This window comes from Hyperolius riggenbachi, chromosome 8, assembly GCF_040937935.1.
Source record: "Hyperolius riggenbachi isolate aHypRig1 chromosome 8, aHypRig1.pri, whole genome shotgun sequence".
NCBI classification, from domain to species: Eukaryota; Metazoa; Chordata; class Amphibia; order Anura; family Hyperoliidae; genus Hyperolius; species Hyperolius riggenbachi.
This window is the reverse complement of record NC_090653.1, coordinates 64,813,999-64,837,647: the sequence shown is the minus strand read 5'-3', so window position 1 is coordinate 64,837,647 and position 23,649 is coordinate 64,813,999. Positions and strand designations below refer to the sequence as shown.

Here is a 23,649-nt window from a genome sequence, read left to right as displayed (position 1 = left end):
GCCTTATTGTACTGATCCTAGTCTATACTGGTGCTGTGTGACTGATCCATAGAGTGCCTTATTGTACTGATCCTAGTCTATACTGGTGCTGTGTGACTGATCCATAGAGTGCCTTATTGTACTGATCCTAGTCTGTACTGGGAATGTGTGATTGATCCATAGAGTGCCTTATTGTACTTATCCTAGTCTATACTGGGGCTGTGTGACTGATCCATAGAGTGCCTTATTGTACTGATCCTAGTCTATACTGGGACTGTGCGACTGATCCATAAAATGCTTTATTGTACTGATCCTAGTATATACTGGGACTGTGTTACTGATCCATAGAGTGCATTATTATACTGATCCTAGTCTATACTGGAACTGTGACTGATCCATAGAGTACCTTATTTTACTGATCCTAGTCTATACTGGGAATGTGTTACTGATCCATAGAGTGCATTATTATACTGATCTTAGTCTATACTGGGACTGTGTGACTGATCCATAGAGTGCCTTATTGTACTGATCCTAGTCTATACTGGGACTGTGCGACTGATCCATAAAATGCTTTATTGTACTGATCCTAGTATATACTGGGACTGTGTTACTGATCCATAGAGTGCATTATTATACTGATCCTAGTCTATACTGGAACTGTGACTGATCCATAGAGTACCTTATTTTACTGATCCTAGTCTATACTGGGACTGTGTTACTGATCCATAGAGTGCATTATTATACTGATCTTAGTCTATACTGGGACTGTGTGACTGATCCATAGAGTGCCTTATTGTACTGATCCTAGTCTATACTGGGACTGTGTGACTGATCCATAAAGTGTATTATTGTACTGATCCTATTCTATACTGGGACTGTGTGACTGATCCATAGAGAACAATATTGTACTAATCCTAGTCTATACTGGGACTGCATGATTGATCCATAGAGTCAGGGCCGAACCTGGGCGGGTGCTGCAGGTGCATTGCTCTCTGAGAGGCACCACCCGGCCGCCGCTCACCCCCTCTGGCCGCCGCTCCCCCACTCTAGCCGCCGCTTCCCTCTCCCTCTAGCACGTCAGACCTCGATCAGGCGGCGACCAATAGTGCGGGTGCTAGGACCTAGCACACCGCACTGATATGCGGAAGTGACATCACTTCCACATATAGAGCGGGTGCGTCAGGCACCCGCTCTTACTGGTCGGGTCGCCCGCTGATCCTGAGGTCTGACGCTGGGCTGCTGCTGCTGGCTGCAAGGTGAGGGGGGAGCGGCGGCTAGAGGGGAGTCCATGTCACTCACTGCCTAAACGGGGCTCCCTGTCACTCACTAGCTAAACGGGGCTCCCTGTCACTCACTAGCTAAACGGGGCTCCCTGTCACTCACTAGCTAAACGGGGCTCCCTGTCACTCACTAGCTAAACGGGGCTCCCTGTCACTCACTAGCTAAACGGGGCTCCCTGTCACTCACTAGCTAAACGGGGCTCCCTGTCACTCACTAGCTAAACATTGGCCGTATCACTCGGCCACTTCACAGATTGTCTGGCCAGATCCCAAAATGGCAGACTCCGGGTTCTGGCCATAAAATGAACACCGAGTTGCTTTGCTTGTGTGTAAGTGTGGGATCTGCAGCATGTACAAGTTTTTGTCCCTGTGAGTTGGAAATGCTGTAAATGTGTGAAGAATCCATAGAATGCCTCATTGGACGGATGCTAATCTGTACTGGAACTGTGTGATCTGTTTCACAGAGTGTCTTGCTGTAACGATACAGGCAGTGATATTGGTCTCTCTTTGGAAGTGACTTTGTATTCTTATGCTGGTCTGAAATAGGATTGCATTGTCGCTATGATACATGTCTATACTTGTGTGATTCAGTAACAGGACCACAAGTGCCTTAGTACAGTCAGTGAACTCTAGGTCAAATGTTGTGCATGATTTAATTACCCTTTATCTCAGCAGAGAATAATGACCAGGGAGGATACTCCAGATTCTGCTCCGGAGGAGAACCAGCACCCCCTGGATTTCCAGAGCCCCATCCTAGAGAAACGGAAAAGACCTGTGGTTCACCCATCTGCCCCGGCTCCTCTTCCAAAGGATTATGGTAAGGAGCGAGATAGTTCCACGCGGTCTGTCCTGTTACATGAGGTGTGGGCCCTTTTCCATTCACTATTTCTCCTAAGTTTTTTCTCAGGAGATACTTTTTAATCTTTTGCTTGAAATACATTTTCAGCATCTGCAATTGAAAAAGTACCAAAAAGTGTTTTCTTGCATTCTGGTGTCTTAAAAGGCATTTAGTTCACCTAGGAGAAAACTTAAGGTACCCATACATCTAGTGATTTTGGCGGCCGATTGACCAGATCTCTCTCTAATCGAATCTGATTGGAGAGAGATCGGTTGATGACAGCCATAAACCACACGATAATTCCCGATCAATTTCGGCATTAAATCTTTCGGGAATCGGCCTCGTGATGCCGCCTTGTTGCCTCTGGCCACGTCCCCTCAAATGTAGATGTAACCCCCGGTGCCCATTAATAATACTTTATCTGTCTGGGGTGTGAATCTGGAAGAGGAGTGTGGACACCGGACAAGTAAAGTATTGATGCAGGGGCACCGGGGATACGTCTACATTTGGGGGAATGAGGCCAGGGGTTTCCATCACGTTCGTCATTAGGGGTTATCACACATCGTTACTGCGGTGCACACAATCAAGCATGTCTGCCCGCGATTTTTCATGGATTGACATGGGACTAATTTCGGCCCGAAACTGTTTGCATGATCAATTGTGGGCATGCTTTTGGTGGCACTGGTTTTCATTTGATTCGATAAATATTGAATCGGATAGTTGATCGGGCCGCTGATATCCTTTCTGAAAGAAGAGCGTTGTCTTTGTCCATTTTATCCAATCTGATTTAATCTTTCATGTTTCCAGTATAATACAGGAGAACAAAAATACGAATCTGATTGAAAATAACGTATCTTTTTAGCCTCTTAAATGACGGTGCTTATAGAACCAGAATATTCCATTTATAATGGTGCCACATTACTATATGTTTATACAGAATGTTATTCATGTCTTTCTACTGGTAGAGTTCATTCTTTTCTGCAATTATTCCCATTCTTTCTGTCTCATTACAGCATTCACCTTCTTTGATCCCAACGACCCGGCTTGTCAGGAAATTTTGCTTGACCCCCAAACCACCATCCCAGAACTGTTTGCTATAATCCGGCAATGGGTCCCACAAGTCCAGCACAAGATCGATGTGATTGGCAGCGAGGTAATCTCTTTGTGATCACTAGTTTGGTATCATTGTAGTTGCCTTTAACACTTTTGGGATCGGGCGGTTCTAGCTCTTTAAAGCGGATCTCCATCCTAATCTAAAAATCCTGCAGCCTTGCTGTAAAAAAAGTTATAGTTACGTTACCTGTGGTTTCTTGTCCCCAAGACCCCACGTCACCTGCAAATTAGGATACAAGCATAAATATGCTGACAGTGATCATCATGGGATGTCAATGATGTATTAACTTCTATTCTCTTCTCAGATCTTGAAGAGGGGGTGCCATGTGAATGACCGGGATGGGCTAACAGACATGACGCTATTGCACTATGCATGTAAAGCTGGAGCACATGGAGTAGGTAAGGTATCTGTCCTATGTTGAAGTACTGTATACCGTCTATATGGTATATTTTTCATAGTAACTAGGACCAGCAACAGCATTTTTAGGAAGTCAGAAATATCAAGCCCCGTATTAGTTTCTATTCAGGTTTTTTTTTTTTCATTACTTGTCCTGAGTAATGACTCTGGAGCTGATTAATCAATACAGATGCAAAGACAACTGGAGTAAACGTGGAACCGTGACCTAGAGCAGCCGATCAGAATATTTGTGTCCTGTAGTTTGTTATACATTTTGTTTGTTACATTTGTCACTGTGATTACTTATTCTGTATTTTGTACCAGTGTCTATATTTGGTTTCCACCATTGTCAGCATTATTATGTACCTCATGTTTGTTTCTTACTTTGTGCAGCGCCACCGAATATGTTGACACTTTATAAATCAATAATAAAAATAATAGTTAGCTGAAACCAGTTTGGTCACTCTGAACAACTCCCCCAGTTTGCATGTGTCTTGGTAAAACAGGCTCTCAGTTGTTTTTTGCCAAGCATTGTATGTATAAGCCTACCTGCTGCTACGTATATTACATTAATTTACAAACACTCTTGGTTATACTAGTTAGCTCCACCCACACTTGGAAACTAGATCAACGCATCCTATACACTTAATACATCATCCCACCACAACCCAACATGTTTCACCTCATAAAATAGTGGCTTTATCAGGGGTACAATTTTAAAGTGCAAAACATAAAAGTGCAATATTAATCAGAAAAACAAAAAAGTACATCATAGCCTCATGACTATCTTTGCAAGCTAAATATGTGCATAGTGTTTTGCATTAATCACAATGAAGCACAGATGGAAGTTGCGATTATTTAGTAACAGAAGCCAATATAATGTAATGATCTGAGCAGGGCTAACCAAATTCTTTGTTAAGGACTACTGGTCCTTATTCAACTCACAATTTTCAAAATTTCTCTCCTTGGTGATATTTCACAACTTATCAGTAAAATGCCTTTTGTAGTGAACCTGAGGTGAGAGTGATATGGAGGCTGCCATATTTGTTTCCTTTTAAACTATACCAAAAACAGTTTGGCTGAAGTAGTGTCTGAATAACCCCTGATCTGTTGCATTCTTGTTCAGGGTCTATGGCTAAAAGTATCGAGGCAGAGGATCAGCAGGATTGCCAGGCATCTGGTATTGCTTAAAAGGAAATAAATATGGCAGCCTCCTTATTACTCTCACCTCTGGTTCACGTTAAGCCACCAGCAAGCAAGAAAATACTCTGAATAATTTTGACAGTACATTTTCACCTACATTTTGGGACCTTTTTTCAATTGCTGAGTGTTGAAAAGTTATTTTAAACAGACGGTGAAAAATGATCTCCTAGGAGAAAACTTAGGAGGAAATGTAAATTGAATAAGGGCCTAGGAGTAAAAGTAAGATGTTATATTAAGTTAAAAAGCATCCCACTGTTAACAAGTAATGAATTACTGCAAGTTTTCCTCTGGGAATTCTGCCCTTGTCACATAAAGTTTTTGCTTTGCGTAGTTTACTTATTTGATGATCAGATTGAGATGGAAGGACACAGTTTCCCATCGTCTAAAGGTGGCCACACGCCATACAATTTTTAAAATATCTGTTCCATTTAAGAATTGCAATCAATTTTTCTGACTGTACCATTTCAAAAATATGACCAATGTACCACACACACGTATGTTTAATTTTTGCCCAATTATGATAAAAATGATTGGAAACTATGACAAAATTGCTAGGGTGTGTATATTAATAAATTGACAATCTAACACACACCATACAATCTTTTGAAAGATTGGAGAAAAATATCTGGCATTACGGATCGATAAAAATCGAAGAAAACAGGAAATCTGATCGGATTTTTCAGTCGAATTGAAAAAAAAAAGCTTTTGATTTTTTTCAGGAGATCCGATCGTTTTTATCGAATTGCCGTAAAATCGGATCATTTTATTGTATGGTGTGCAGCCACCTTAATAGATGATCCATATAACTTCAATATTGCAGGAGACCCAGCAGCTGCTGTTCGACTGACCAATCAGCTTCTTCAGCTGGGGGCTGATGTTACTCTGCGCAGCCGATGGACCAATATGAATGCACTTCACTATGCTGCTTATTTTGATGTCCCAGAACTGTTACGCATTTTACTGAAGGCATCAAAACCTAAAGGTGAGTGAATGTGAACACACAGAAAAGAGGAAAGCTGTGTTAATGTCAAAGTGTTGTAATGACAAACGATACCCATGAAAAAGACCATAAGAAGCCTCAAATGGACAGTACAGGCTGTAATACTTAAAGAGTACCTGAAGTGGCATATGATAAACATGTGAATGAGCAGTCCCAGTCCTATTTAGAACTAGGCTGTGTTCCTTCCTTTTTTTCCTCACTGTAAGAGTTAAGAATAATCAGGGACGGATCTAGGGGGGGGGGGGGGGGGGGAGGGGGGCAAGCGGGTATCTTGCCCCATGCGCAGTTTGTTGAATTCTTGAAAAGGCGGACAAAATGAATGGCAGTTTAGGCGCCAAAACCTGACCTTTAGGCGCCAAAACCTGACCTTGCCCCAGGCGCAATTTGGTCTTGATCCGTTTCTGAGAATAATGCAATCCAAAGCCAGCACATAGCAAAACAATACAATGCAGTACAATGCGAACACCCAAAAAAGTCCAATCCTCTTTAAAAACGACTATTAAGGGGCTTTTAAAAAAGCCGTGAGAAATGAAGTCAAAATGCCAACCAGCAGTATTTCAGCTAAGGAGAAACATGCACTAGAGTCTTTGCGTCAAAATGACTGCATTATTATACTGAAAGCCAATAAGGGGGGATCAACAGTCGTTCAAGATCAGGATATTTATCTAAGCGGAGGTCTTGGACAATGAGCAATGAGAGTGTTCCGTTGTACTAAAATACAAATCAGCAAAGCCTACAGTGTGCCGCCTCTTCGCTCTTTGATTACCTTGTGTCACTGCTCTGCCTTCCCCTTTGCTTGTCTGTAGGTTTTCAGCCACCACTGTAGCAGCAGCTGCTACTGTGATAACTGCACACGGTGTATGGGAAATATTTTAATTAAAGGAACTCTATCAAACCATGTGTTCTAAAATGACAATGTACAAATAATGTCTAAGTAGCTGTGCAAACAGTTTCCTACTTTTCATGTTAAATATCAGAGGCAAAAGCTTTAATTCATTATGTGTAGATGTTAGCTACGTTTGGAATGTCTCATTTGCAGAGGTATGAATCTGTAAGAATCTCTGCAACCTGACATGCTAAGAACAGTGTAATACTGAAGCAGATTACCTGACAGGCTTTTGTTTTCATATATCAGGTTTCACACGCACAATTACAGATGTTTATGTTGCACATAAGATATATTTCCTCTGCTGTCTGTGAGAGAAAGCTCTGCCTGTCTCTGACTGAGCTCTCTGCACACATAGAGTTAATGATGCACTGTGAAGGGAATCCCCCATCCCCTCATGGCTGAGTCTGCCATCAGAATTTTAGCAGACTGCTGTCAGAAACGTGTGAAAGGGATTAGATAACAGTAAACAGAGAGATAAGGATTTAGATGTATACACCAACACTTAGCAGCACTTCCCAAACATTTCCTATCTCAACTGAAAAAAATATGTCAATTGATAGTGTCCCTTTAACAAAATGTCACAGGCATAGTGTACTTAACGGCAATCAGAAAAACTTGTGTTTAATTTCAGTAGTTTGGCCACCTAGCACTCTCAAGAATGGCTATATGGTCTTTGGCCTGAAAAGTTTGGACACCCCTGCTGCAGTAGATAATTTATAACGTCTTTGTCTTTTCTCTATCTTCTAGTGCTAAATTCTACCTGCAGTGATTTTAACCACGGCACAGCTGTGCACATCGCTGCTTCCAACCTTTGCCTGGGAGCTGTCAAGTGTCTGCTGGAACACGGGGCCAACCCATCGGTCAGGGTAAGGAAGTCTCCACCAATCAGGGCTGTATTTAGCATTAATGCTGCCACACACTGATGATGCATCATCTTTCATTTTTGGCGCCAAAAAGTTAGGTAACTCCAGTTGTGATATTTAGTATTTCATGCAAAGAGCTCCTAAGCTAAGTACAGGATGCTGGGATACATGTTACTTATTTTACAGAACAAATGTTCTCCACACTCTCTACTTCTTCATATAAGCATCACTTGATAACTGTGTGTCTGGTCATTTTGGCAACGGGTCTCAGCAAAATAAAATTGTTTATACTGTTTTGGAGATGCTCTAGGACTCTAAATCCTTCCCAAGCCCGCCTACCTAGCCCCAGCCCCACCTAACTCACTGCCTTTTCCTTACCCTTAACTGGAAGAACCATTGTAAGAAGAAAATGGGGAGCTTCTGAGAGAAATTGACGGTGAGGTAAGTATGTAATATTAATTTGCAAGTGTTTATTTAAAATAATGTTACTCGGTTCAGGTTCAGTTTAAGCTATTACCTAATGTTAGCCCATTCTTTGCCTAATGCCTAACACTAACCATCATTTTGGCATTTTGCCATAGCCTGTCAGAGCCAAACAAAAGAGAAAAGAAAAAGTAACAAAAACATCATAAATATTGGTTGTGCTCCCTCTTTCACAGTGACCCTAGATTCAGGTGCTGTATGGTAAGTATGGCCTTGCTGCTGCCAAATACCCCTCATATTAGTCTCTGCTATATATGCTGCTGGTGTTGAACAAACATTGAAGCCCAGAGAATTAAACGTGACATTAAATGACACATCTTTCAATCTTTGAAGAAATGGAACTGATTTTTCCCCTCTTCCCGATTGACAATTATCAACAAAAATGGCAATTGCATTTTTGTCGAATTGGTATAAGATCAAATGTTTTAGTTGTAACATGTGTGGCCACCTTAGCACTAACCTCCAGTTCCCAAACGACTGCTATTTACAGCCGATTGTCTACAAAGTTGACAACCAGCTCCTCTAATTGATCCCTTCCTAATAGCCTGTTGGCTACTAATACCAGATTGAAACACCAAACAAAACGGACTAGCACCATCAAGAATTTAAAGGCTCGGTATTATATTAATAAATATATCAAGCTAATTGGGCGCCCAACTCACCCTCTGGGAGCCTAATTACCGATAGGTAGCATTGGCGCCTATTACATGCCTGCCAATCCCGGCGCCCAGATCATATGATACAATATTTTGTGCCATGCATGCCTGTAAAGAACACTTTGGTAGGGAATGGTGAAGGAGGAAAACACAAGGAGAGGTTAGCAAACCTCTCCCGTGAACAAAAATGACAAATGATGAACTTATCCACTAACAGATGTTGTGGAGACTCATGGTAGTCGGCCTCCTGGAGGAGATAAAGCAGACATGCAACAAAGCTCGCAGAGTAACTCTATGGGCAATAAGGAGCAGGGAAACAAGTTGTTGTTGTTTTTTTGATTATCATTCCAGGCATTGATTCCACTTAAGTATTTGAGGAATGTCCTAACTTATGGTGATATGAGAGTCTCTGTCTTCCTATTTTCCTATACAGAATAGTAAAGGACAGGTCCCAGCAGACGTGGTCCCTGACCCCATGGACATGGGTCTAGACAAAGCTGAATCTGCCATGATTGCCAAGGAGCTGAAGCAACTGCTGCTGGACGCTGTCCCCCTCACCTGCAACCTTCCCAAAGTGACACTGCCCAACTACGACAACATTCCTGGCAACCTGATGCTGGTGTCTCTGGGACTGAAGCTGGGTGACCGGGTACTGCTCGACTCAGAGAAGGTAACCAATGGTTTCATTTAGAGCAAAGGTGCCTACTAATGATACAATCATTCCACTTCTATGTAACAGGAGGGGCTAGGAAAAAGTTGTGTGTACACCGCTGCAACCCACCAAACCCTGCGGCAGTGCACGACCAAGTCAGCATGGCCCACGTGAAAATGCAAAAAAGGAGGGTCCGCACTTGTCCAGGATTCCACTCGTTATTTAGGACATATCCAATGGATTATATACACAAGCATCAACAAGCTGACATGTTTCGAGCTGCACCAGCTCTTAATCATAACAGGAGGGGCTAAGAGGGGCGTAACTAGAAATCACTGGGCCCCCATGAAAAACTTTGAATGAGCCCCCCTTTCCCATGCTTTCTGTACAGGTAAACTGAGAACCAATGTTATTCAAGTGGCTAGTGCAAACTTGAATGTGTTTTCCCCATGCAGATAAAAACACACAGCAGTGAAGCACTGCATGCATTTTCTCTATCAATTACATTAGCTTCTGTGATAAACGTGCATGTTTTCACACATACAGACACACATGGTGTGCAGAAGACACATACAGAAAATCCAACAGAGGAGTGAGCTCCCAGCCTCAGCTTATTACACTCTCTCTGTCCATCTCTGATGGAGCAGAACTGGCTATGCAGACTACTCCAACATCACTACACAGCACAGCACTTGGGAAGGAGTAGAGAGGCTGGGAGTAGGGGTAGAGCAGCGCTGTACACAAGACCCTGCTGCAGACTGAATAAGGACGGTCTACAAATCTTTGTCTACAAAACTATGTAGGATTCCTTATCAGTGGCTTAGCAGATGCAGTCATTAGAACAATTGTGCAGAGAGCAGAATTTTTTTTTATCTCTGCCCTTAGTTATCAGTCTCTCAGGACAAGGAAAACAAACTTTTTTCTCCCCTTGCAGGGCCCCTGCGGCTTCTGGGCCCCCTGCAGCTGCAACCCTTGCAGGGTCTATTGTTACGCCCAGGGGGCTACCTAAAGTAACAAGCAGAGATGTACCAGTGCTGCACCCCCACCAATTCAGAGGTACCAGGGAGTCCACCAGGCAACACCTTGAGCCACCAAAGGTCCAACCAAGAGAGAAAATGACTCGTTCTCCACGTGGATTTAAAGTGACACTGAAGGGAAAAAACTCTTATGATATAATTAATTGTATGTGTAGTATAGCTAAGAAAGAGAGCATTAGTAGCAAATGAATTGGCATCCTATTGTTTCCAGTACAGGAGGAGTTAAAAAAAACCGTCAGTGATTATCTATGCAAAAGAGCTTCTCTGAGCTCTCCGTCCAAGTTGGTCAGCTACAGTGCTATTTTCTGAAGCACTTATACTTCAAAGAAATGGTGAAAAATCGCTTCAGATAAGATTTTACAGCAGGGAAGTTCAAAGGGTCACTAGCTCTGCTCTGTTTCATAGTTTAAAATGCAGAGTATGGTTTGTACATTGCAAATATAACAGAATTATGTAATGATATATATATATACATCTGAAATTAAAAATATGAGGCTATTCTCTTTGCTACTAGTGTTCTATTAATTATCCATACTATACATACAATTCATTATATCATAATTTTATTTTTCGCTTCAGTGACACTTTAAGCCAATTGGCTTGTTTGTTTAGCCTTCTACTACATACATTTGGTAAAATTGTACAGTGAAGACTATATCATTAGTGGCACCTGAGATGGGACAGGAGAGAAAATGTATACCTATCTGGGGATTCCTCCAGCCCCCTCCAGGCTTATCGCTCCCTCGCCATCCTCCCCCGCCTCCTGGATCTTCAGCAATTGGTGCCGGTAAGTCCTTCTGTCTGGGGTGTATTGCACATGCGTCGCCTGGCCGCACGTGTGACCCTATCGCGTTCCCATAGCCAGGAACGTTCTGCACTAGCGCAGTACCATTGCGCAGGCGCAGAACACTCCTGGCCACAGGACCGCGACGGGGAAGCGCTTGGCCAGACTGCGCGGACTGGAAAACTTACAGCGGCTGTTTGCGGAAGATCCAGGAGGCGGAGAGGGGAGCGATCAGCCTGGAGGGGGATGGAGGAAGCCCCAGGTATGTTTAAATTCTTTCTCCTGCTCCATCTCAGGTACACTTTAAGTTTTGCTCTGTTCAGGCTATTTATTGACGTGAAAAACTTTATTCATTGCTGGATGATGACATTATATAGTGTAAGTTTTATGAAGAGTAACTACAATATGAAAAATACTCTAAACCTAAAAAAAGGATCCTAGACAACAATACAAATGTACTGCATTTTAATTTGTACAGGAAGTGATATGAGGCCAATAGTAAGATAGCTAGTGATATAAAACTAAACTTGCACTGGGGCCCATAGCTCCTTAGCTACACCGATGAACAAAGGAATACATGTTGGCACACCCATTGTGTTGCAGAAAGGTTTATTTAAACCGTAAACTTTTTTCTCTTCTATTATAGAAACCACACTCTTCCATGTATAACACTCTCCCAACCACCACCTTCCATCTTTCATGTGTAACCCATCCCAATGCGTTTGATGCTCCCTTTCTCATGCGCAACCTCCCCCTAAATGCACCATTCTCACCAGGCCATTACCTATGCAGCCTATGCAGAAATCCAGCATCTCATGATATTTACAGCTTCATTTACATCTCATGTATCTTCTTTGGCAGGCTGGCACACTGCGCTTCTGTGGCACCACTGAATTTGCCAGTGGGCAGTGGGTAGGAGTGGAGCTGGATGAGCCGGAGGGAAAGAATGATGGCAGTGTGGGGGGCATCCGCTACTTTATCTGTCCCCCCAAACATGGTAAGTGGCCTTTTATGTTTCACATGCACCTTAATGATCTCAAATTGGGATTTACTTAGTAAAGTTGGAGAACAACGCTGCGTAATACGTTGGCGCTTTATAAATACAATAAATAAATAAATAATAAATAAACAACACAGCAGAACACAAGTGATCCAGCAAGCCTGGACTGGATTTTTGTGAAACTTGTCTGCTATTAAAGGATACCAGAGGTGACATGAGATAGACATGTGTCTGTACAGTGCCTAGCACACAAATAACTATGCTGTGTTCTTTCTTTTCTTTCCCTGCCTGAAAGAGTTAAACATAAATTGCAGTTCCTGTCTGGGGCCGACTGTATGCAAATTTTCATGCAAATTCGCATATGATTTCGCATGGATGACTATGTATGCGAATTTAAACATGGTAGCGCCTGTGGGCTTTTCCATTGTTTCTATGCGAAATCTTATGCGAATTCGCATGAAAATTTGCATACCAAAACCACATGCAAATTTCTTATTAACCTCCCTGGCGGTAAGCCCGTGCTGAGCACGGGCTATGCCCCCGGGAGGCACCGCTCAGGCCCCGCTGGGCCGATTTGCATAATTTTTTTTTTTTGCTGCACGCAGCTAGCACTTTGCTAGCTGCGTGCAGTGCCCGATCGCCGCCGCTACCCGCCGATCCGCCGCTATACGCGTCGCCGCAGCCGCCCCCCCCAGACCCCGTGCGCTGCCTGGCCAATCAGTGCCCGGCAGCGCTGTGGGGTGGATCGGAGTCCCCTTTGACGTCACAACGTCGGTGACGTCATCCCGCCCCATCGCCATGGCGACGGGGGAAGCCCTCCAAGAGATCCCGTTCTTTGATGGGGCGATGCCGCTGAGCAGCTCGTCACCTCGTCTCGCTACATGAAGAAAAAAATAAATAAAAAAAAACGTATTTGCTGCCCCCTGGCAGATTTTGACAAACCACCAGGAGGGTTAAATACATTGTATGCGAATCGCATAGCGGTATGCAAATTCTGATGGCTCTGCCGTGCAGATTTTTTCTGCACAGAAAAACGCTCAGAAATCCTGACAAGTGGAAACAGTCCCATCCACTTGTATTGCCCATGCGAATTTGCAAGCGGGATGCGCATGCGAATTCGCGATAGTGGAAACGGGCCCTCAGTCAGACTACAGTGTGACCATCACTGATAAGAAATTGCAACTATAAAACACTTTCCTAGCAGAAGATGGTTTCTGAGAGCAGGAAAGAGATAAACAGGGTCAATAGTTCATAGATTTGAGCTCTGGCATACTTCAATGAATGTGTTATTGAGCAAAAACAATTAAACAGTCAAAACTTAAAAAGTAGATTTAAATATAAAATAAAACTGTGGAATATCTTTAAAAGTCATTTTTAGGAGAAGGGAGATAGATGCAATTGTTTTTTTCATTAGTTTATTTTCACCTCGGGTGTCCTTTAAAGGACACCTGAATTGGAAGGTATATGGGTGGCTGCCATATTTATTTCCTTATAAACCATTCCAGTTGCCAGGCAGTCCAGCTGATCTCCTTAGCTGCAGTAGTATCTTGATCACACCCCTGAAACAAGCATGCAGTTTGCGACCGAGGTCTGATTAGATTAAAGGTCCGTACACACGCCGGACTGCAGGAAACTACGGGTCCGTCGTCACCTCCTGCTGGGCGTGTTTTCAGCAGACAGTCCGGCGTGTGTACAGTCTGTCGGTAGACTGATACAGCCGTATCAGTCTGCAGACAGACTGTACACACGCCGGACTGTCGCTGGAACGCCCACCCAGCGGGAGGTGACGACGGACCCGTCGTTGCCTGAAGTCCGGCGTGTGTACGGACCTTTAGTCGGACTTCAGTCAGAAACATCTGATATGAATGCTTTTTTTGGGTCTATGGCTATAAAGGTATTTGAGGCAGAGGATCATCAGGACAGCTGGTATTGTTTAAAAGGGAATAACTTGGGCAGCCTCCATATCTTCTCACTTCAGGTGTTCTTTATTGCTGGATCTACACTTATCAGTTTTTTTTTGCATTTTCTGCATGGAAAATTGAGAACCAATGTTAATCAATGGGCTAGTTCACATGTGAATGTGTTTACAACATGCAGAAAAACAATTGACAGCAATGCAGCACTGTCAGACAAGTTATGCAGAAAGACTGCGTACATATGTATGCGTTGCCGGTGAGTTGGGCGCCGGGAGAGGCGAATGACAGCTCACCCTGCTGTCGCATAACTCTCAGGTGGCGTTAAATACTACTCCCCCCTCTGTGTTGTCACGACTCGGAGGGAGATGTCATTCGGGATCCAGCAATTGCCGGAGCCCGTAATTACCCTTACGTCCCCCGCACATTATCACATTACTGGTATGGGGCGCCTAGTTTCGCCACTCATTGCTGAGCACCATGCGCCGAAACAACCTGCATCAGGAAAACAAACGCAGAAGACTGATAGACAAGTGTGGATGCAGCCTGAGTACCAACCATGTGCAATCCTCTCATTGGGCAGCACGGTGGCGTAGTGGTTAGCTCTCTCGCCTTGCAGCGCTGGGTCCCTGGTTCGAATCCCAGCCAGGGCACTATCTGCAAAGAGTTTGTATGTTCTCTCCGTGTCTGCGCGGGTTTCCTCCGGGCACTCCGGTTTCCTCCCACATTCCAAAAACATACAGATAAGTTAATTGGCTCCCTCTAAAATTGGCCCTAGACTACAGTACTTACACTTCATAATATAGACATATGGCAATGGTAGGGATTAAATTGTGAGCTCCTTTGAGGGACAGTTAGTGACAAGATATATATATATATATATATATATATATACACTGTACAGCGCTGCGTAATATGTCGGCGCTATATAAATACTAAATAATAATAATAATAATAGGTCATTTCAGGCTCATCAGGTAGCAGTTATGTGACCACAGTCATTTGCCTGCATCTGTGCTGAGAGTGTTCCCTTTTATTAACTGTCACAGCGAACATGGTTGCTCTGCACTCCCTATAGTAGTGGCAAATGACTGGTTAATGTTGTTCAAATTCGGCATTACGATGTTAAAAACCTGGACACATGCATTCAGCAACATTTCAGCACTGAACAGGTACTTCCAGCTTGTAAGGAAGAACTAGTATCATAGCTAAAGTAAATGCTAGCTGTCCAGCTGTCCGGTGCTGAAATGGTGCTGAATGCGTGTGATTGAGTTCAGCCCTCTTGTTTTCTTTAATGTTCCTAAAGAGGAGCTGTACAACCAGATGAAGAGAACAATGTACGTGGTAAGGTGACAATACACTAAGCAATGTGTTCAGCAGATAGATCCCTCTGAGATCATTATATCAGGGAGGGATCTATCTTATGGAATCCCTCCATGCACTGTACACAGATTTTCATGGTGAAATCGATTGAAAACCTGAGTGCACTGCCTGCTGGGTCTCCCAATCTTTGACCCCCCCTTCCCCCAAGTCATGCTGAGTGTAGGGGTAGCGATTACTCTCACCTGTCCGCCTTTTTTTCCCCTCCTGTGTCCTCTCTCCACCACTGGGGCTTCTTCCTATATCTTCACTCCTGGAGAGCTGAGAGTAAATGCAAGTCCAAATGCTAGGAGAATCCTGTCATGTACCTTATGTGACCACTAGAGGCCTCTAGTATTTGGCCTTTAGTGTTTAGTCACGTGATACACAGCTCCCTGGAAGATGGGAAGAAGCCACAGTGGTGGAGAGACGAAATCAGAGGAAGGTGAGAATAAGCGCAGCTGTTGCGTCCATTGGTCTGAAATCAAATGCTGCTAGTGACATGCTCCTGACCCACCACCGATCAATCAAGATTTTCCATCGGAATTGGCCAGGCATCAATGGAAAAATTGGGTAGTGTATGGCCACTTTTACAAGAAGTGGTTACGTTATAAAAATCTATTAAATCCAGTGTAATTAAAGGGAACCCGAGGTGAGAGTGATATGGAGGCTGACATGTTTATTTCCTTTTAAATTATGCATATTGCTGGGCTGTCCTGTTGATCCTCTGCCTCTAATACTTTCTCTATAGACCTTGAACAAGCATGACAAATCTGACAAGATTAGCTTCATGCTTGTTTCAGGTGTGTGATTTAGACCCTACAGACCAGAAAGATCTGCTGCACTGCCAGGCAACTGGCTTTGTTTAAAAGGAAATAAATCTAGCAGACTCCATATGTCTCTCACCTCGGGTTCCTTTTAACCACTTTTGTAATCTGAGACGGATTATCTACGTCCTGCAGAACTTAAGTTCCTGCCCAGGGACGTAGATAATCGTCTATGGAATCCGATGGCCGCTGCTCGTTACCTTATGCTGTTCCCATTCACTAATCTAAGTCCGTGTGTCAATGATTGCCGGCATCAATGAGACGCCGCGGTCATTTTTACAAAACGAAGTAACACGTCTACACATTACTTCCTTTTCGCATACTTATATTATGCGAGCAGGAAAAAATGTGCAAGGACATCTTGTGGCCAGAAAGTAAAATTACACCTACGAACATTTATTTTAATAAAAAGACCTACACTTCCATTTAAAATTAACACCTTATCCCCCACACTATCCCATAATTACCCAAATAAAAAAATTGCATAAAAAATACATAAATATTTACCTTAGGGACTGAACTTTTTTTTAATATGTATGTCAAGAGGTTATATTACTGTTAATTATGAAAATATGGGCTTATAAATAGTGATGGACAACAAAACTGAAAAAATGCACTATATCCAAATAAAATATGGGCGCCATACATTGTACTAAGGAAACATTTTAAATGTTGCTATAACCAGGACAAATGGGCAAATATAATGTGTGGAGTTTAATTATGGTCGCATGTATTATTTTAAAATTATAATGGCTGAAAACTGAGAAATAATGAATTTTTTCTTTTTTTTCCTGATAAAATGCATTTAGAATAAAATAATTCCTAGCAAAATGTACCACTCAAAGGAAGCCTTATTGGTGGCGAAAAAAACAAGATATAGATCGTTTTGTTGTGATAAGTAGTAATAAAGTTATAGACGAATAAATGGAAGGAGAGCTGAAAGGTGGAAATTGCTCTAGTACAGAAGGGGAAAAAAAACCTCAGTAGTGAAGTGGTTAACCAGCCAGGATTTATATGTAACATTGGCAGGCAAATGCTGCAGTGAATAATTATATTTAGATTATAATTCATGATTTCCATTCACTTTATTGTTTATACTCTATCAATTCTGGGATTTTTAGGATTATTTGCCTCTGTGTCCAAGATCAGCAAAGCCCCCGAGCAACCCCCCTCCTCGGTCACATCCACACCGAAGACCCCTCGCATGGACTTCTCCAGAGTTACGGGCAAGGGAAGGAAGGAAAAAAAATGTATGTACTCTTACTGAAGCCTTACTGGGGCTTATTCAGTCCCTCTTATGAAAGGTACAACAAACTTGCTGTGGTTCTAGTACTGATTGGGATTTCAGTGTGTTTGTGTCCTATCATCCCCCACAGCAACGCAGAAGAAATCAGTGAGTGTGGGAAGCCTGGACAAAGAGGGGCTGAACATCGATCTGGGGGACCAAGTGCTTGTGGCTGGTCAGAAACAGGGGCTGGTACGCTTCTACGGCAAGACAGATTTTGCTCCAGGTAAGAGGAGGAGGGGTACATCTAACCCTAACCAACCTTTCCAACCATGCCTAAGACAGCCGACCCCCCCGATTCCTAACCCTAACCACCTCCCGGGGAAAAACCACCGATATTTTAGCTGCCACTGCTGCTATATAAACGAAATGTCTGGTGCCACTGAAATTTGGGTGCCCCAAATGATCCTGATAAATAGTGTGGGCCGTGGCCACCCACTATACAAAATACGGCCACAAAGTGCGGACGCAAGGTGGTCAGCTGTGGCCCACCTCAAGATCGCCCATCATGGGCTACTGTGAGGAGATTGGCCCAGGTTGCACGCCTCCTTGCGCTTTGAGAGTGCAGCAGCAGGGACTGCGCATGCCCAGTAGCTCCAGACTGGTGAGTGGGCAGACTTTCAGAGGGGCTCAGCTGCTCAAAGGAGCACGACGTGAGAAAACCGAGGAACTTGTCAGGCTTTGGAGGGGCTGAAGGAAACCTCAGGTAAGTAAAATAGAAATGTTTCCCCCATGGCAGGTACTCTTTAGATTAGGGGGGCTCTGTATAGCTCCCTAATATCTTGGCCAATAAAGGTACACATGCTTATATACATTGTCCGTGCACATCAGGTTGTTATAAGCTGTTAGATATTCATTAATTATTTTTGGTTTGTAGGCCTTTGAGCCACTCATGTTTAGCAGTTTTGTGTTTACAAGTTGAGGAGAAGCTTTCTGGTCAGGATATTCTACATCCCTTGACACAGTATACTGGCACCTACACTGTTATATCAGTATCTGAAACAAATCAGACAGCACTGCCAAAGGTAACACAATCATTTCATGCACATATAATACTACAGTAATTAACCCACTGGTTATGTGTCCTGTGTATAGTGTCACATTGAGGCAGAGTAAAGCACATAAATGCACGGTGCACCTAATGAGAATGGGTTGTAAGGGACTTTAGGAAAGGAATATATTGTGGCGTAATAGTTATGGATGAGAATGATGTTTTTTCTTTGATTCAGGATACTGGTTTGGAGTAGAACTGGAAAAGCCTACAGGGAAACACGATGGTTCGGTGTTTGGTGTTCGGTATTTCACCTGTCTCCCAAAACATGGAGTGTTTGCTCCGCCTTCCAGAGTTCAGAGGTGAGAATTGGCTTGTGGTTTGGCCACAGCAGAATTTCCTTGTGCAGTAGCAAACAGTCAATAAGGCAAAAAGTCCAGGTTGGCTCACTAATTCCGATTTCTGCAGAATGTTGTACTGTTAGTTTTGTCAATTTTTTTTTTGGGGGGGGGGGGGCTATTATGGAGGAATCTACATTTCTGATCCGCAACCGTGGTAAACTTCTGCATTCTCTGATTGCACTAATACTTCCCGGTTGTCTTATTGGCCTAAAAGTTTTGTGGTAATATGATTTCTGCGGTACAATTCTGATTCTCTGATTGGCCCAATGCCAATAAGTCACATGACTGGCCTAAAATTTCCTCGGTTAGGCAGTCAGGGCCGGATTTAGGCCAAGGCCACCTAGGCCATGGGCTAGGGCACTACAGAAGCAAGGGCACCAAAGCGGCAGGCTAAACCAGTGCAGCATTTGCAAGCTTGCAAATGCTGCAATGCAGGGAGATCAAGCGAGCGCCTGTGCAGCAGCCACCTTGCTCTCTGTGCACGTTTGCATTGTGGCTGGCGGCTATGGACATGTGCAGCATTGGAGACGAAAAGGAAGAGGAAGCTTCTGCACTGGAGACGAGTGGAGAAATGAGTGACACTGATGGCTGCTGCGGTGTGAAGGTGAGCTGGCTACCTTTACTGAAAGGGGTGGGGGGGGGGGAAGGAGGGATTAAGGGAGCCATCTGGCTACTTATACTGGAGGGAAAGGGGGGAGGGGTGATCTGGCTACCTATCCTGGAGAGAAGGGGGAGGGGTCATCTCGCTACCTATACTAAAGGGGGGCACCTGGTGACAGTGGCCTTGGGCGGTAAAAAGTACAAATCCGGCCCTGTAGGCAGTATTTATGTGGAATTAGGATTTGTGCATACCGATTTTCACAACAAAAAGCCGATTTCCAAATGAAAGCTCGGAAACCGGAATTCCACGTAACGCGGAATCTCATCCCTTTGCGCAAATAAAAAAAAAATAGAAATTTACACAATTTTCGAAAACTAGCTTCTCCTGTAATTTTTGGGATTGTGAACCCCTTTTGTGCTATACCTTTGATCACATTGCCTTTGTCATACATGTCTTGGTGACCTGATGTGCAGGCAAACATGTTCAGCTATCAGCCCTGTCTAAACACTTGCTCTCCTTTCCTCCGGATGCCAGGTCACCAGGGGCCCTGGCATGGGTCATGTGACAGGCACACCACGGGTTCAGGATGCCAAGAATGACAAGACTGAGGAAGGAATTCCTCATCTGCATAAGCCCATTAGTGATAAAGAGAATTGGGGTGGCCTTGAAATTAGGTGAGAACTTAATCTAAATGTTTTCTGCTCTTCCTCCCATCTAGGATCGGTGGGCCTAAAGAACCCCAGACAGACAACAATGGCGTGAAAAAAGTGCATCAAGTAACTAGTAGGTATACAGTGTTAGAGTAATTAGCAGTGATGTTTGTACAATAAATATGTACAAGTAGGTAAAAAGTCAGGTGGTGGTGTGAGCACGAAATATATTGGAAAGAGAAGAAGACGGTATTGGGAAGAGAAGTATATGGTATTGGGAATAGAAGATGGTATTAGGAAGAGGAGATGGTATATGGAAGAGAAGAAAATGGTACTGGAAAGAATAGAGGGCAGTATTGGGAAGAAAAGTAGACGGTATTGGAAAGAGTAGACGGTATTAGAAAGAGAAGACGGTATTGGGAAGAAAAGAAGATGGTTTTAGAAAGAGAAGAAGATGGTATTGGGAAGAGGAGATGGTATTGGGAAGAGAAGAAAATTATATTGGAAAGAATAGAAGACGGTATTGGGAAGAGAAGTAGACGGTATTGGGAAGAGAAGAAGATGGTATTGGGAAGAGAAGAAGACGGTATTGGGAAGAGAAGAAGACGGTATTGGAAAGAGAAGAAGACGGTATTGGAAAGAGAAGAAGACGGTATTGGAAAGAGAAGAAGACGGTATTGGAAAGAGAAGAAGATGGTATTAGGAATAAAGAAGATGGTATTGGAAAGAGAAGAAGATGGGTTTGGGAAGAGAAGAAAATGGTATTGGAAAGAGAAGAAGATGGGTTTGGGAAGAGAAGAAAATGGTATTGGAAAGAGAAGAAGATGGGTTTGGGAAGAGAAGAAAATGGTATTGGAAAGAGAAGAAGGTGGGTTTGGGAAGAGTAGAAGATTGTATTGGGAAGATAAAAAGATGGTATTGGGAAGATAAAAAGATGGTATTGTGAAGAGAAGAAGATGGTATTGGGAAGAGAAGAAGATGGTATTGGAAAGAGAAGAAGATGGTATTAGGAATAAAGAAGATGGTATTGGAACGAGAAGAAGATGGTATTAGGAATAAAGAAGATGGTATTGGAAAGAGAAGAAGATGGGTTTGGGAAGAGAAGAAAATGATATTGGAAAGAGAAGAAGATGGGTTTGGGAAGAGAAGATGGGTTTGGGAAGAGAAGAAATGGTATTGGAAAGAGAAGAAGATGGTATTGGGAAGAGAAGAAGATGGTATTGGGAAGAGAAGAAGATGGTATTGGGAAGATAAAAAAGATGGTATTGTGAAGATAAAAAAGATGGTATTGTGAAGAGAAGAAGATGGTATTGTGAAGAGAAGAAGATGGTATTGTGAAGAGAAGAAGATGGTATTGGGAAGATAAAAAGATGGTATTGGGAAGATAAAAAGATGGTATTATGAAGAGAAGAAGATGGTATTGTGAAGAGAAGAAGATGGTATTGTGAAAAGAAGAAGATGGTATTGTGAAGAGAAGAAGATGGTATTGGGAAGAGAAGAAGATGGTATTGGGAAGAGAAGAAGATGGTATTGGAAAGAGAAGAAGGTGGTATTGTGAAGAGAAGAAGATGGTATTTGGAAGAGAAGATGAGGCAGCAGATAGAGTGGGAATGCCTCAAGGAGATGAGGCAATGTGTTGTACAAGAGAGGATGTTTATTCAGAGTTGTGAGTTTTGAGTTTTAATGTTTTTTTTATCAATAAGTTTTTATTAAAGTTTCAAGTTTATACATATAAATTGCAATGAGTTGGCAAAGTGCACTTGTAATTCAACATAATGAGGTGCTAGAAGTCATGGTGTAACCTTTAAGGGGAACTGAAGAGAGAGGTATATGGAAACTGACATGTTTTTCCTTTTAAGCAATACCAGTTGCCTGGCAGCCCTGCTGATCCTCTGCCTCTAATACTATTAGCCATAGCCCCTGAACAAGCATGCAGCAGATCAGGTGTTTCAGACTTTAAAGTCAGATCTGACAAGACTAGCTGCATGCTTGTTTCTGGTGTTATTTAGATACTACTGCAGAGAAATAGACCAGCAGGGCTGCCAGGCAACTGGTATTGATTAAAAGGAAATAAATATGGCAGCCTCCTTATACCTCTTACTTCAGCAAATTAGACCTAAGCAAACATGTTACTTATTTGTATTTTACAATTCGTAAATAACAATGAACAAAAAAAGAAAAACAAAGAAAGCAAAACAAATTATAATAACAAATCTTAAAGGAAACCTGAGATGTAAGAATATAAAAGTTTTGTACAAACCCGGGGCTTCCTCCAGCCCCCTCCGCACTGATTGCTCCCTCCATGTCCTCCTGCTCTGCCTCGTTTGCCCAGTAGAATCCCCGTTAGCGTGGCCAGTTGGAACGTATTGTGCATGCGCAGTTGCGTGCGCGTGCCCCTGTACAAACGCAGAATGCTCCCAGCCGTGGGAGCGAGACCGGGGTGCATGCAAGAGCAAACTCCACCTGCGCCAACTTGCCCCAACTGGCCAAGCTAACTGGGCTTATACCTGGCAAACAAAAATGAGGAGGCGGAGGAAGATGGCGTGAGCGATCGGTGCGGAGGGGGCTCGAGGAAGCCCCAGTTTACAGTGGCTTGCAAAAGTATTCGGCCCCCTTGAAGTTTTCCACATTTTGTCACATTACTGCCACAAACATGAAGCAATTTTATTGGAATTCCACATGAAAGACCAATAGTGGTGTACATGTGAGAAGTGGAACGAAAATCATACATGATTCCAAACATTTTTTTTACAAATAAATAACTGCAAAGTGGTGTGTGCATAATTATTCGGCCCCCTTTGATCTGAGTGCAGTCAGTTGCCCACAGACATTGCCTGATGAGTGCTAATGACTAAATAGAGTGCACCTGTGTGTAATCTAATGTCAGTACAAATACAGCTGCTCTGTGAGGGCTTCAGAGGTTGTCTAAGAGAATATTGGGAGCAACAACACCATGAAGTCCAAAGAACACACAAGACAGGTCAGGGATAAAGTTATTGAGAAATTTAAAGCAGGCTTAGGCTACAAAAAGATTTCCAAAGCCTTGAGCATCCCACGGAGCACTGTTCAAGCGATCATTCAGAAATGGAAGGAGTAGGGCACAACTGTAAACCTACCGAGACAAGGCCGTCCACCTAAACTCACAGGCCGAACAAGGAGAGCGCTGATCAAAAATGCAGTCAAGAGGCCCATGGTGACTCTGGACGAGCTGCAGAGATCTACAGCTCAGGTGCGAGACTCTGTCCATAGGACAACTATTAGTCTTGCACTGCACAAAGTTGGCCTTTATGGAAGAGTGGCAAGAAGAAAGCCATTGTTAACAGAAAAGCATAAGAAGTCCCGTTTGCAGTTTGCCACAAGCCATGTGGGGGACACAGCAACCATGTGGAAGAAGGTACTCTGGTCAGATGAGACCAAAATGGAACTTTTTGCCCAAAATGCAAAACGC

The 23,649-nt window shown here is 43.2% G+C and overlaps 1 protein-coding gene across 2 annotated transcripts in view; it reads left to right on the top strand.

Moving 5' to 3' along the window:
* The window catches only part of CLIP3 (CAP-Gly domain containing linker protein 3), a 70,617-nt gene that overhangs the window by 30,965 nt on the left and 16,003 nt on the right, over positions 1 to 23,649 (top strand). The window contains exons 2-12 of one of the 2 annotated variants that reach the window (XM_068250528.1): positions 1,935 to 2,076; positions 3,111 to 3,250; positions 3,516 to 3,609; positions 5,631 to 5,792; positions 7,447 to 7,565; positions 9,135 to 9,371; positions 12,036 to 12,171; positions 17,395 to 17,523; positions 17,650 to 17,784; positions 18,788 to 18,911; positions 20,270 to 20,334. In XM_068250528.1, the coding sequence (XP_068106629.1) occupies positions 1,941 to 2,076; positions 3,111 to 3,250; positions 3,516 to 3,609; positions 5,631 to 5,792; positions 7,447 to 7,565; positions 9,135 to 9,371; positions 12,036 to 12,171; positions 17,395 to 17,523; positions 17,650 to 17,784; positions 18,788 to 18,911; positions 20,270 to 20,334 (1,477 nt within the window). In that variant the 5' untranslated portion in view covers positions 1,935 to 1,940. Of the gene's footprint in view, positions 1 to 1,931; positions 2,077 to 3,110; positions 3,251 to 3,515; positions 3,610 to 5,630; positions 5,793 to 7,446; positions 7,566 to 9,134; positions 9,372 to 12,035; positions 12,172 to 17,394; positions 17,524 to 17,649; positions 17,785 to 18,787; positions 18,912 to 20,269; positions 20,335 to 23,649 lie in introns of both variants that reach the window. The other variant, XM_068250527.1, reaches the window with a different exon arrangement.